At 39.3% G+C, this 15,073-nt stretch overlaps 1 protein-coding gene across 3 annotated transcripts in view; it reads left to right on the top strand.

The window, feature by feature from the left end:
- The window catches only part of DHX35 (DEAH-box helicase 35), an 89,653-nt gene that overhangs the window by 12,490 nt on the left and 62,090 nt on the right, over positions 1 to 15,073 (top strand). The window contains exons 1-5 of one of the 3 annotated variants that reach the window (XM_049869103.1): positions 6,584 to 6,661; positions 11,013 to 11,117; positions 12,506 to 12,569; positions 13,356 to 13,417; positions 14,244 to 14,313. In XM_049869103.1, the coding sequence (XP_049725060.1) occupies positions 11,083 to 11,117; positions 12,506 to 12,569; positions 13,356 to 13,417; positions 14,244 to 14,313 (231 nt within the window). In that variant the 5' untranslated portion in view covers positions 6,584 to 6,661; positions 11,013 to 11,082. Of the gene's footprint in view, positions 1 to 6,583; positions 6,662 to 10,992; positions 11,118 to 12,505; positions 12,570 to 13,355; positions 13,418 to 14,243; positions 14,314 to 15,073 lie in introns of those variants that run through there. The other 2 variants (XM_049869104.1, XM_049869102.1) reach the window with 2 other exon arrangements.

Below are 15,073 nucleotides of genomic sequence, written 5' to 3'. Positions count from 1 at the left end.
GAAAGTACTGATGTCCACTTTCTACCTATTCCCTTACCCCAATTCTATTTAGGATGGGACTCAGATATAAGTGTTTTTAAAAAGTTCCCTGGATGACTTAATGTGCAGTGCGGGGTAGAGAACTGCTGCTGTGTTGGACAGGAGTGACCCAGTGGAGAAAGAACAATTTCAAATACAGACAGCAGGTGAGATGGTGACCTGGAAGGAAAATGTACGTATAGGTGGGATCAAGAGCCCAGCAGGTTATGTGCTTCTTATAGAGACACAGAAGAAGGAACAGGTTAAGTTACTGAGATGATCAGTTAGAGAGTGATAATAATACTGTAATAAAAAGTACTATACAAAAGGTAGCATTTCCCTTCCAGGTCACCATCTCATCTGCTGTCTGTATGTGAAATTGTCCTTCTCCACTGGGTCACTCCTGTCCACCACAGCAGCAGTTCTCTACATAAAGCTCTAAGTATTTTACACGTATGAATCCATTTAATCCCCAGTGGCCCTGTCATGAAGGTACTATGATTTTCCTCACTTTATAAATGAGGACGTCGTAGAGAGTAGGGAAGTTGGAAAATATAGTTGTGGTTGTTGGTTGCTGTCGAGTTGATTCTAACCCATAGTGACTCCATGTGTGCAGAGTAGAACTGCTCCATAGGGTTTTCAAGGCTGTGACCTTTTGGAAACAGGTTGCCAGGCCTGTCTTCTGAGGCACCTCTGGGTGGGTTTGAACCACCAACCTTTCAGTTAGTAGTTGAGAGCTTGACTGTGCCACCCAGGGAAATATAGAGCAGAGGTAAAAGACAGGCCACGTGAGACTAGATAATTTAAGTTTGTTTTGGAATTCATCTGTAAGGTTATTTAGTCAGCTTAGGATAAGCTATACTGTGGTAACAACCAACCTGAAAATCTTAGTGGCTTAAAAGCACAAAGGTTTATTTCTTGCTCATTCTGTGTTGTCATGTTGGGTTGGCCTTGATGCCATTCTTTGTCATCACTCTGGCACCTAGGCTGAAGGTACAGTTCTTACCTGGGAGTTGTTGATTTTATGGTAGAGGGCAAAGAGAGATGGCCGAATCATGAGATGGCTCTTAATACTTCTGACTAGAAGTGGCACTTCCACTCACATTTCATTGGTCAAAGCAAGTTATGTGACCAGGCCTAATAGCGACAGGGTGGCCATGTATATATCCTTCCACAGGGAGGGGCAGCATCTATTGGGAACAATAATATAGTATATCACAATGATCTGGTCATTTCCCTTAGCAAGGCTGAGCTGCCAGGGAACAGAGAGGACCTGCTAAGGGCCTGGACCCAGGGAAAAAATGGCCTGAAAGAGAGAGAGTGGAGTAAGGTCTGAGGATCCAGGCTGGGTAATGTAGATGCAAACAAAGGTAATTAAAAATATGATTCATTTAAATATTTTTAATATTTATTTTTTGAATATATAATAGGGTCTCATGCTTCAGTATTCAAAGAGGACCAAAAGGATTTAAAGAGAAAGAGTTCCCTTCTGTCCTGTTTTTGGACCCTCAGTTCCTTTATGCAGATGCAACCAATGTCATCAGTTTCTTGGGTGGAGGTTTTTTATGCATATATAGGGAAGTGTGTGTATGTGTATATAGGGAAGTGTGTGTGTGCGTGTGTTCTCCCGCCGCTCCACCACCACCTTTTTAACACAAATGATAGCTTCTGTACACGCTTTGAGGCCCTAGTGGCACAGTGGTTAAGAGCTACGGCTGCTAACCAAAAGGGCAGCAGTTCGAATCCACCAGCTGCTCCTTGGAAACCCTATGGGGCAGTTTACTCTGCCCTTTAGGGTCTCTGGAAACCCTGGTGGCGTAGTGGTTAAGTGCTAGAGCTGCTAACCAAGAGGTCAGCAGCTCAAATCTGCCATGCGCTCCTTGGAAACTCTATGGGGCAGTTCTGCTCCGTGTTGTAGGGTCGCTATGAGTCGGAATCGACTAGATGGCAGTGGGTTTGGTTTGGTTTGGGTTTATAGGGTCTCTATGAGTCAGAATTGACTCGATGGCAGCAGATTTGGTTTTTTGGTATACATGCTTTAATGCACTCTGCCTTATTTTTAGTTAACGTATCATTCTTTTCCAGTTGCATAGATTCTGGTGTATGTACATAATTTATTTTACCAATCCACAGTTGATGGACCTTTAGGTTGCTTCCAGTATTGCATTATCAGAAACAATGGTACAAGGAATTGAGTTGCGCATATATCATTTTGCACACACACGAGTATACTTACAGAATAATTTTGTAGTTTTATGGAGTTGCTTGTTCAACGGGCGTGTGCCTGTGAATTTAATTATTTTTAAGGAGCTGTATTTTATTTTAAGCACTTTTTAAAAAATAGGAAATAAATTCAGATGGTACAGGGTTCAGAGGAGCAAAGGAGTAAATGGTGGAACCTGAACCTCCTCAGCCTTGATGGAGAAAAGCACTGGATCATTGTGATAGGTTATAGTATGATTCCAAATATTCGCTACCCCTGCTGTGGAAGGCCTGCTCCCCTTTGTCCTAGCCACGCATTTCCCCTTCTCAGAGAGTCGTTGTCACAAACTTCTTTGAAGTTGTGAGCGGCCCAGGAAAATTGGAAAGGCTAAGACAGTGCTTACAGCAAAGACATGAAGCAGATTTTCCTCAACGCACTGTTTTTCTAGATTTATATAATATCTTTCCTTGGAAAAGCACAGTGTGCTAAAGCACCAAACACTTAACAATTTTGAATTTCCACACACTGTATGTAGAACCTACATTGCATACACACACGCATATATATATATTTTTTTCCTCAAACCATGGGCTATGAAAACAAGCTCTTCTTTACTATAATTTTCTTTAGTTCTATTTTTGGTGGAGTTTTTCATAATTCCAATCTTTAACCAGAATACCAGATTTAATGCTCCATAAAGAAAGTCAGAGGAGCCCTGGTAGTGCAGTATTTAAGAGCTTGGCTGCTGACTGAAAGGTCAGCAGTTTGAACCCATTAGCTGCTCCATGGGAGAAAGATGTGGCAGACTGCTTCTGTAAAGATTTACAGCCTTGGAAATCCTGTAGGGCAATTGTACTCTGTCCTGCAGTGTCCCTATGAGTTGGAATCAACTTGACGGCAGTGGATAAAGAGAACGGAGAGGATCGAGATGGATTCAGCCCAGTGCCCTTCATGACGTCCACTGTCTCTTGACAACAGCATCATGCCTACTTTTGTGGTATCTTTAAATTTCCAGTACTCATCAGCATACAGTAGAAGTCTGAATCAGAGGTGTGTTGAGAAGACTAGCTTCTTAGACAGGTTGTTAATTTTCATGGGAATTGTTTTTCTTTTGTTAGTAGTACTACTAAGAGAATGACTCTGTGTGTGTGTGTGTGTGTGTGTGTGTGTGTGTGTTTTGATGGTAGACTGTCCTGGTTATGTGACGGGGCTATGGAGTCAGACTGCTGAGCTTGAATCCTGGCTGTTAGAATTTTATCTGTTTCCTTGGGCAAGTTATGTGACGTCTTTGTTTCTTCATGTATAAATTGTTGATGATGACGTTACCTTTCTTATAGGATTTGTTGTGAGGATCAAACAAGGTAATGCGTGCAAATCACTAGCACAGTTCCTGGCACTTAGTAAGGTACTCAATAACTGTTAGCTATTATGCTTATTGTTCTCTGTTTGCATTTGTGTTGATTAGGGTAGTTAGTAGTATTTTGTGTATTATTTAATATAAAAGAGAGAACCTTTACAGTTTTTATACCAAAAAAATCTACATTATCTAAAACATTTTGTTCCAGACTTGAAGTCAGATTTCCTAACTTTATTTTTAACTAATTTTAGACAGAGAAGTTGCTAAAATAATGGAGCTCCCTTATACGCCTCACACCACTTCCCCTAGTACAATACTCAAAAGCTGGACATTAACTTTGGTAAAATACTAGTAACTAAACTACGTAGAGCTCTTATTTAAGTTTTACCAATTTTCCCAGTAATGTTCTTTTTCTGTTGCAGGATCCAATCTGGAATCCTACATTACATTTAGTTGTCATATGTTCTTAATCTCTTCTAGTCTGGGAATTCTTAGCCTTTCTCTTTCGTAATCCTGACACTTTTGAAAAATAACCCGTTGCCATTGAGTTGATTCCAACTGATAGTGACACTATAGGACAGAGTAGAACGCCTTATAGGGCTCCCAAGGAGTGGCTGGTGGATTCGAACTGCCACCCATTTGGTTTGCAGCCAAGCTCCTAACTACCATTCCACCAGGGCTCCCTTTTGAAAAGTACTGGGTATTTATTTTGTAGAATGTCCCTCAATTTGGAATTATGTGATGTTTTCTCATGATTACCAACCAGCCAACCAACCAACCTGTTGAGTCAGTCCTAACTCGTGGAGACCCCCTGTGTGTCAGAGTAGAACTGTGCTCCATAGGGTTTTCAATGGTGGATTTTTTTGGAAGTAGCTCTCCAGGCCTTTCTTCTGAGATACCTCTGGGCGCCTTTGAACCACCAGCCTCACAGTTGGCAGCTGAGCACACTAACTGTTTGTACCATCCAGGAACTTCTTTCTTGTGATTAAAATGAGGTTATGCATTTTTTGGCAGGAATACCACAGAAATGATGTGTCCTTAGTGCATCATATCACGGGGTTTGGGATGCTGGTATGTCTTATCACCGGTGATGTTAGCCCTGATAACTTGGTTAAGGTGCCACCCCGTTAAACCCTTCTAGGCCTTCTCAGTGAGCAGACTTAGGGTGTATATTTATGAATACTAACCTACCCATATAAAAGCATCTATATTTCTTTATCTATTTGTATAAAAATAGATGTATTTGTATTAAAAACCAAGCGCTTATGCCGATAATTCTGATTCAGTCTAACCCCTTTGGGCTCATGTAAGCATTTCCTTATTTGTAACTTTTCTCCATCAGTGAAAAACTCAGGCCTCATTATATACAATATATTTACTTATTGGTTCACTTCTAGTAGGCACATAACCTAGTTTCAGAATTACTAACCCATACCCCTGTGAGAAATATATTTACTAACTACTGTACAGCATTTATGTTCAGTTTTTTGTTTCTTTAGTCTTTAACAGCTCCCAGTCAAGATGCATGCAATGAACTGTTCGTCACAGCTACTTAAGTTACTTCTTTTCTTCTCTACTCCCTTTGGTGTGGTTGTTACTCATTTTTAATCCGGTTTAGGGTCATTTGTTAGTGTTTGTATTTCATTTTGGGTTTCCTCCACATCCTGGTTGGCTTTTATTGTTTATTTTCTGGGTGTATGAAGAGTTATGTGAACCGTGACTATGGTTCTAAGAGTCAGAGCTGTGCAAAAAGATCGACTCAGAGCAGTGTCACTCCCTCCTTATCCCTTTTTCCCATCCCTTTCCCACCCACAGCCTCTAGACCACCAGCCTCTTTAGCTTTGGATTTATCCTTCCTACACATCTTTTGGAAACCCTGGTGGCTAGTGGTTAGGAACTACGGCTGCTAACCAAAAGGTCTGCAGTTCGAATCAGCCAGGGGCTCCTTGGAAACTCTATGGGGCAGTTCTACTCGGTCTTATAGGGTTGCTATGAGTCGGAATCGACTTGATGGCAGTGGGTGGGTATACATCTTTTGCATGAATGAGCAGAGAGATGTGATAGCATTTTTAATCTTTTTTTTCTATTATTAAAGTGGTACATATTCATTGTAAAACAATTTAGATGTTACAAGAATATGTAACTGTGATCACCGCTGTTAACCATTTTGGATTTTTAAATGCATATATTGCATATATTTGTTAGTATACATTGTAATGTATTTGTTAGTATATATTATAATGTATGTAACATAAATAATCTGATTTAATGTATACTAACAAATATGTAATCATATTATATGTATACTAATATATAATGGCATATATATTAATATGTGTAAAATCTAATTATTTTTATTTAATTTGACCCAGATCTTTTGTATGGTTGATATTTATATTGAGCTGTCTGTTATGAACCTTAAAGTTCTTTCTTCTACAGATTTGGCACTGTTTTGCATGCCCCATGTATGGTCATTTGTTCTTTAGGGCACCTTAAACCCCCCTGCAAAAAACTAAACTGGTTGCTCTTGTGTTGATTCTGACTCAGCAACCCTATAGGGCAAGGTAGAATTGCCCCATAGGATTTCCAAAGCTGTAATCTTTATGGACTCAGATCGCCAGGTTTTTCTCCCGTTTAGTGGCTGGTGGGTTCAAACACTAACCTTTGGGTGGGTTAACAACTGAGTGCTTAACCAGTGTGCCACCAGGGCTCCTCATGGCAGCTTAGTACATAGATATTTTGCAATACTAGTGAGTCAGAGGCTGAATTTGTGCTTTGATTCTTCTGTTTATCAGCTCTGATGTGAACTTAAGCAAATTACGTAACATTTCCAAGCCTCAGATTCCTCAACTGTGAAATAATTTTCCAAACTGCTGGGGCAAAACCATCTGTCATTTTCTTTCTGTTAAAAGTGATTTTAACACAAAGCAGGCTCGTCTTGGGGGAGGGGGGGATGTTTCTAGAGAAGATGTCAGGAGTATACTTAGATGTGATTTTATTTGTAGTACCTTGCAGAAGCTGGCTGGACAGCCGAAGGAAGAGTTGTGGGTGTGACCCAGCCTCGAAGAGTGGCTGCCGTGACAGTGAGTTTCTTTTCTATATTGTGAAGACTCTCCAACTTTAATTTCAGTGACTTATTTTTTTCGCATTTCCTAAAAGCTCCAAGTGAAAAGCAGTTGCTTCTTAAAAATTTAATTCTTAAAAAAAGTCTTTAAAAAAAAAAAAATCAATCATAGTATTTGTGTATGGAACATGTGAAATAATAAAAATAAATAATCTGAAATAAACCACAAAAATTAATTCTTTGGTCTAAGAAGAGCTGTTGCTTGGTTTTCGTTGTAATAATGATACCTGCACATTTTGAATATTTTCAGTAATAAAATGCAAAGAAAGCCAAAACCATACCAGACAAACAAACAAAAGCCTCCAAAATCTCACCACCCAACAGAAAACATTGTGAACATTTGGTGAACATCATTCCAAGCTCCTCAAGTATAAAGATGAGTGTTTGGCTGAATGGAAAGAAATAATTTTATAGAAATGGGTTCATACTGTATACGCTTTTGTTGAACTTAACAAAAGAAGAAACTGAAGTGAAATAGGAATAGTTACTGAATTTTGAATAAATATCACAAAAGAATTTATTAAAGCCTGAAAACTAAGAAAAAAGATTACAAAAAACTTTACTTATTTTTGAAACTGTATGTTTCAACTGAATGTTTCCTGATATGAAAGAAGAGGAGATTAGCATACTCATTCTTTCTACCTGTTTGTGATTTCTTTGAAATGGGTTTCTTTGGCCAAATTCTGCTTTTGTTTCTTTGGGTGATGTTTTGAGGTTTCTATTTTATTTTTTAAAGTTTTCATTGTGGCAAAAATATATGTAACAAAACGTTTGCTAATTCAACAATGTTTACATGTACAGCTTAGTGACATTGATTATGTTCATCATATCGTACAACCATCACTGCTGTCCTTTTCCAGATTGTTCCACCACCATTAACAGAAACTCAGGGCCGCCTAAAGCAGTGACTCTCTTTTCCCCTTCCCTCCCGTCCCTGGTAACCACTAATAAGCTTTGGTCTCTTTTGAAACTGCTTTTTTTGTTCGTGTTCTTTCCTCCTTTTTTTTCCTTCTTTCTTGGCCAACTTTCATGCCCTGGTTTTGTGTTAGTATTTTTATGACAATTATTCATCTTTGTGAGGACAGGCAGGGGCTGCGCTAGTCTGGGTAATGCACAGCTTCTCACTAACTCTCGATCGCCTTTGCTGGGTGGGAGACGAGGGTAAGGATCCATGGTGTGCTCCTTAGTGATAAGAGGTCTTTGTGGCCCAGGATAAAGCTCCTTGGGGCTCTCTGATTTGGGATTTGATCATTGCTGCCTCCCTCCCTTCTCTCCTACCTGTGTTTACTCCCTGTAGTCACCCTCCTTTTGAAGTTTGCAATTTTAAATGATAGAACTGACCTTATTGCCTATCTCCTTCAGTTTCCTTCTCCTGTGAGTTCTTTGCTGTCAAGGTGGGTTTCCATTGAGAAGTTTCTTATGTCTCCCAGGCCTGATCACACTGCCACTTCTCATCTTTCTAATACAAGGATTGTTGGCTCTGCCTTTTAGTTTAGTGGCACTTACATTAAGGAAGCTAGTAGTCTGCTTTTTTCAGGAGGCCTGGGTCTTTCTTCACCATTCAGACTTAACAGTATTTGGCAGATGTTTGGGCTTGTGGCCATTGCCTTCTTTCATTGAAGATGGAAATTTTTGTTCATAATATGTTTTAATTCTTTTGTTGTTTTTAGTTAGCCTTTAGAGGGAAGTGGGGACAAAAATCTTTTTTCCCAAGGTCCATTTTCTCGTGGTCTTCAAGTTAGAAATTATTGCTAAAAATTTTATAAGTCTCGTGTGTAAAAACTAGACCTCAGTGTTAGAATTAGCCTTCTATGGTCACTGAAAGATTAATCAGTTACCTAAAAATTAGAGTCCTTTTTCCTTGATGTGGTTTGGAATCTTAGCTCTGAATCAGTGTACATTTAGCTCCAAATTTGTAGTCATGGACAACTTCCATGAGACCTCAAGATGTCTCTTAAAGGACAGAGTATAAATTAACCATGTAGTATTAATAGAGCTGTCAAGTTTGAAGCTTTACATCTCAGAAGGTACTTTGTGTGCAGATTAACATCTGAAAACAAACCCTAAGAACGGATTGTGTAAGCTGCTGCTTGATCTCTATGCCCCGCAGTTCGTAATGAGTGTGGTCATTGGACTTATATGGTCTCAGTTTGACTTCAAGACTGGGCCCTCTGATTTCAGTTTCCTCCTTTGTTTGCAGAAATGAAGGCGTCCTGCCCATCTCAGGGGCTGTGTGCATATTTAATGAGATATAGTGTTGAAAGCTTGGGTTAGAGCCCCTGGTGCGTAGTAGGTGCTCAGTAATTTGTTGTTGTTTTTCCTCCCTGGCTCTATACATTTTTGCCTCTGTCGAAAAGATATTTCTCCTATGGAACTGATGAAGTTATTGGGAGTAAAACTTAAACAGTAGAGATAAAAGACTCTAAAAAGTTGGTAGAATACAGCCTTTTTCAAAAGTCAAGTGGTGTGATTGTAAATGATAAAAAAATTAAAAAAATACTGGTGTGAAAGTGAAACACATACTTTTCATGGCAAATATATACACATAATGAAACAGAACAAACAAGTTGAATTTTATCTTACAGACTTATACAATGATTATATTCTTATGGGCAGGATTGACTTATTTGTACTTATTCTTAGAAGCCTGTTTCCCCCTAAAAGCTGTTAGTGACTCTGTGCACACATTCTCTATTTGTGCTATCTTCCAAGTTGTAGAGTATGATAGTCTGTAGGGTAGAAGTTGCAACAGTGACAATGACAGAAGTGCCCTGGTGAAATGCTGGTTATTGGGAAATGCAACCTCCAGAGGTAGAGCAGTGTAGGATGCGTTTCTGGTTTCATAAGATGTTTTGAAAGACTGCATGGTGTTATTCTAGTTGTAGACCAGCTGCTCCACGATTGATTCTGTTTTAGCCTTCCTGATCTGTAATTTCAAGTCAGTAGGCAAAGCTACTTCTGATCTTCACTTGGTCTTCAGTTTCTCAGACACTGACGGACAGACAGTGCCAGTGTGCTCGGCTCAGATAGCTGAGTACGTGGAGCCTCTGTGTACTTGGGCCTTCGGTTGCTGAGCCAGAACGGCCATATCAGTAAACTCTGCCTCAGAACATCCCATGTGCCCGCCTATGGCCCAAACTCCGGACCCAGGGACAATGTGGGGAGGTTGCCTCAACTGTGAAAGAGGGAGAATAAACAAATGCCTGCCTCACATGAGGGTTGGTGGGTCAGGTCCCCAGGAAGGCTCTACAATACTGCTTTCCTTTGCATCTTTTCAGTTAGGTAGCTTATACAGTGATCTTTAAACTTTTTTTTTCCTTTTAAACTGAAGAATAAGCATGATTGTCCTACTTTTCTGTTTATTATTTAAAATATATATTATTAATAAATTAATAGCCTTTGAATACCCTTCTAGGGGAGGCAGGAGATCTTGCTGTTGGATTCTTTTTTCTCTTTCTACACTCAATTTTTATTTGTCATTTATTGGTGGGTGAAATTCTATTGATAGTTTATGGTCTTCATATTATTTATTATGATTCCTACTTTTACTTTTATTATGTTATCTTGTATCCTTTATTAATATTTTTATTCCTTCATCTACTCCCACCTGCACCCCCCCCCCTTTTTTTTTTAACCTGCATTCTGGTCCTCTTTTTGCCTTTTAATGATTTTGGTAGCTGGGACACTATGTTGCAATTGTTTTAGGTTATCTAGCTCTTGAAACATTATCCTTTTGCCTTCTTCAAAGAGAAAATGAACTTGGTTCAGTGTTGTGTGTGATTATTCCTGGCCTGCCTTCATTGTCCAGTGGAAGGTGCTTTATCTTAAGACATGAAAAGTGGTCCCTGGCTCATGTGTGCTCTTTGTTTAGGAACAGAATGAACCTTGTCACTGCTTTTGCGTCCCTTTCTGCTTTGGCCACCAGGAAACTTAGTACTGAAATTTGTGGCTCAACATAAATAACTTTGGCATATCTATGTTTTAATTTTCTCATTGGCTTTGATCTCTCAGATTTCATAGGTAATTCTCTTTATCTTGGTCTGTAACATCTTTATGTGACGCCATTTTTATTGTTTATGTTCTTGGAAGTTGCCTGAAATCCGTTATAGAATGAAGTAAGATATATAAATATATAAGTTAATAAATTGTAAAGGTTATCACACTTGCTATCTAATAACTGGCTTCTTTTCTCATTTTCCACCATGTTCACATACTATTTAAAAAAGAAATGACCTTTAGATTTGCCGTAGTATGTGCTCTGTGCAGTAATTCCTATGTCTCTATTTTCAGCATGATCTTTCTTCCCAAAGGTTGCAGGGAGAGTAGCTGAGGAAAGAGGTGCGGTGCTGGGCCACGAGGTGGGCTACTGCATCCGCTTTGATGACTGCACAGACCCGCTGGCTACAAGAATTAAGGTGAACTGCTGAAGCTGCTTTTCCTGTTGTAAATAAGGAAGAAGGTTTTTTTTTTTTGAGAATTAAAAAACAAAAAAAAAAAACCAAAAAAAAAAAAAAAAACCCATCGTCGCTGTATAGAACACTGATACCAGGGCAGAAGGTATCTGAAATCATCCTGGCCCTCAGGGAATTCAGTCACCTTGGAGGTGTAGAGCACTTTCAAGGAATCCTTGAGTCTTAGCCCAGAAAGGACCTTCTGCAGGACCTTAGTTCTGCAGAGGAAGAGATTCAGGGCTTGGGAGGCTGAATGACTTGTTCAAGGTCCTATGCTCATTGGTGATAGAATCAGGACTCGAAGCCATCTTTTCTCATGTGTGTTTTATTGGTTTTCCACTGCTTCATATAGCTATCTAAATACAGGAACATGCCTGTAAAAGACTTAAAAATGGGGACAAGGTACAGTATAAACGGATAAAGTGTAGGTTTCACAACTGCTGTTTGTACTACTAGTTAGACCTTTCTATTTTTTATGATAATGGATTTTACATGTGTGTCATTTGACCTAGTTGCTAGTATTCAAATAATTCATATCAATGTTAATCAATGAATAATCAACTCACCAGAATGTCTTTCGTGTCCCGCCATGCTGAAATTGAAGTCTAATCAGATGGCAGTATAAAACACTGAATGAAAATGCTAAAAATGACATTGCTTATTAGAATCTCAGTTTGCAACAAGGAAAATTTGAAATAATCCGGCGAACTAAGTGAACAATGTAATGATTTGTAAAAATATGTTTTTTTGTAAAAAACATTTGTAAAAATTTTACAAAAAACATTTGTAAAAATTTGTTTTATGAATTTCTGTATTTTGGTTCATCTGCAGAACCAAGGGCTTTGACTTTCATTTTGCTAGGTAAAGAGAATATTCTCCTATACTGTCAAATATATTCAAATTAGATTATTTTCAAATAATTTTCAGTGGATTAGATTACCAAATGATTCTTGAGTCTTCCATGCAGAGCTTTTGTGTTTCATTGGGTCATAATTCCAAGGAGCTCAGTTCTTGACTGGTGGTTTCTTTGGTGATGGCAAGGCTCTCACTTTCATACCATGTGTACATGTGGCAGCTGATAGAGAAAAATAGGGAAATGCATCCTGCTCTTAAAATAAAAAAAGTAAAACTCTGAGCTGTAACACGTGAGGGAGACAATTAGCTTTATAGAAGTACTGAATTTGTTTTTGGTTGAGAGTAACAAAATCCATGTGTTACCATGTATTTCTAAAGTATTTTATTAACATTCGTTATTCCTAAATAATAATAGCTGACATTCATTGAACACTGTCTCTGTGCTGGGCCCTGTGCTATGAACACTTTACATGTACTATTTCACTTAATTTTCACAGTAACCCTGTGAGGCAGATCTCTTATTACCTCCACTTTACAAAAGAGGAACCAGGCTCAGGAAGAGTAAGTAATTTGTCTCAGATTCACACAGCTAGTAAGGAGTAGAGCCAGGATCTGAAGCCCAGCAGTTGATACCACAGCCCATGTTCTTAGCCACAACCTCATCCGAACCCTAACCAAACCAAACCTGTTGCTGTCGAGTTGATTTTGACTCATAGTGACTCTATAGGACAGAGTAGACCTGCCCCATAGGATTTCCAAGGCTGTAATCTTTGTGGAAACAGACTGCCACGTCCTTCTCCCATGGAGCAGCTTGTGGGTTCAAACCACTGACCTTTCAGTTAGCAGCTGAGTGCTTAACTACTACATACCAGGGGTCCTTCAACACCCACCCCTCCCAACCAGTCCCCCTGAAATAATGTCGTTTGATGTTGGGGTTAATAACCTCAAGAGCTGCAAGTTTACAGTCTCTTAGGGAACTTTGAAGAACAAATGTGTCAGATTCAGAGTTCCCTCGGGCAGACAGAGGTTGTTTTCATTGCCTGTTCATCTGTAGTACTCGTGGTGAAGGCTCTGGTAATAGGGCCTGGCCAATGTTCAGAGAGTAACTGCAGGTGAAATTCTGCTCAGAGATTTGCAAGCTCCAGGAGGTTCCCATGTTTGACGTTTTGTTGTGGACAATCCTCGTACTAAAACGTCGGCGAACGTCCTCGCGGTCCCTTGGAGGATTGTCTTTAAACATCCTTGTGAGGAGGTGTACGCATTTAGTTGCACTTGAACCTTTTTTTTAAATCGTTAGGCTACAGTGTAAATGACTTATTTCTGAAACTTTGTGTTTTTATTTTTCAGTTTCTGACTGATGGAATGCTGGTCAGGGAAATGATGGTTGACCCTTTGTTAACAAAATATAGGTAAGTGTGCTTTTCCTGTGATGGCTTTCCTAACGTTTTGAAAGTACACAAATAGTTGTGTTATAGCTGGGATTTGTGTTTGCATTCCACTGCCTGAGAGCTTTTCCCCTTACCTTGGCTGTGGCGGCCCTTGATGTTTTTCTTAGAATTTACGTAATGAGTCCATTTATAGACATTAATGGGCACATTAAAACCCGTGTCATTATTTAAACAGCCCTTAACTTGTTCTTTTTATCTTGCCCCTGTTATCTCAGGATTGGCTGTGGCTGTGGAGTCCTAGCACAGATGAGAAGTACACACGGTTTTGTTGAATGTAATATGCAGGATCCGAATAATGACTTAGCACTTTGCCCTCCTCATGTATGTTTGCCTATCCTTTTAGCAGTCAGGTTGTCCCACATAGGCTTTTCAGTACTCTGGGAAAGGATGTCACATGATTCCCTGGTACACATGTGGTGCGGCTGTGATCATGTGCATCTTTGTTCTGTCTTCTATAGCTTAACAATCTTCAGGGGGTTGGGCCTCGTTCTGCTTTTTGTGTGCTCCCTGGGGTTATATGTCATATTGTAACTTCAAATCAGATGTTAAATCCTGTTGGAATCCAATGGTGGCGGTAAAAACTATTGGAGATGGAGATAAATATTACCATTTTCTTCCATAAGATGCGTTGAGGCCACTGTTTTTATTAGTCTATGAATATGTCATTGTCACAGGAGTTACTTTGCTTTACTTTTGATACAGGCGATTGTGTGTCTCTTTGGTGGTCTGGGCAGGAGAATATGGGGTGGTTTGTATGCTCACTGAGATCGTCCTTCTTGATTCTTAGTGCCATTATGCTGGATGAAGCCCATGAGAGGACCTTGTACACCGACATTGCCATTGGCTTGTTAAAAAAGGTATGACTTTTCTGTCATACTTTTGTTTTTCTGTTTTGTTTGTTTTGCCTGATTGTGAAAGTAATTATAGCAATTTGGTAAATCCGAGAAAATACAAAGGAGAATATTAAAATCACCCATATTCCACTCACTCAGAGAAAGCCTCTGTTAAAACGTCAGTATGTTTTCTTCTCTTTTTTCTGTGTGTGTCTGTTTGTGTGCGTGGCACGTACCTGTTTAAGTGTGATAGCGATTGTATTGTATCTTCTAATTTTTATCTTGTGTCCTTCCCTTAAAGATCATCAGGGTCACCAAGAACATTTTCCTGTGTCATTAACTGTTCTTTGAGGACATTATTTTTAATGGCTGTATAATTGCATGTCTCTAGCATAGAGTATTTAACTCTTTTCCTGCTTTTAGGCATTTATTTGGTTTCCAGATTTTAAGTATTTTGAATAATGATTGAATGAATACCCTTGTAGTTAAAAGTGTTGCATTTGTTTCTTTTTTAACTTTCTGTTACAGAAGATTTTAAATTTATCACAAAGCAGAGAGGTGAATATAACGAACTTCTACGTGCCCATCATCCAGCTTCGACAATTACAAATCACGACCCGTCTTCTTTCAGCTCTGTGCCACCTCCCCTTCCCCTCCCCCATATTTTCTGATTGTTTTCTGTGGACAGATTCCCAATCACAGGAGTCTAGAAAGAGGTGGTAGAGCAGGGTGATAAAGAGCATGCTGGGCTCTGTGTTGCACTTCCTGGTTCAGATCATTGACT

This window comes from Elephas maximus, chromosome 25 (genome assembly GCF_024166365.1).
Source record: "Elephas maximus indicus isolate mEleMax1 chromosome 25, mEleMax1 primary haplotype, whole genome shotgun sequence".
Classification (NCBI taxonomy): Eukaryota; Metazoa; Chordata; class Mammalia; order Proboscidea; family Elephantidae; genus Elephas; species Elephas maximus.
The sequence above is the reverse complement of the archived record's forward strand: the minus strand, read 5'-3'. Positions and strand labels throughout refer to the sequence as shown.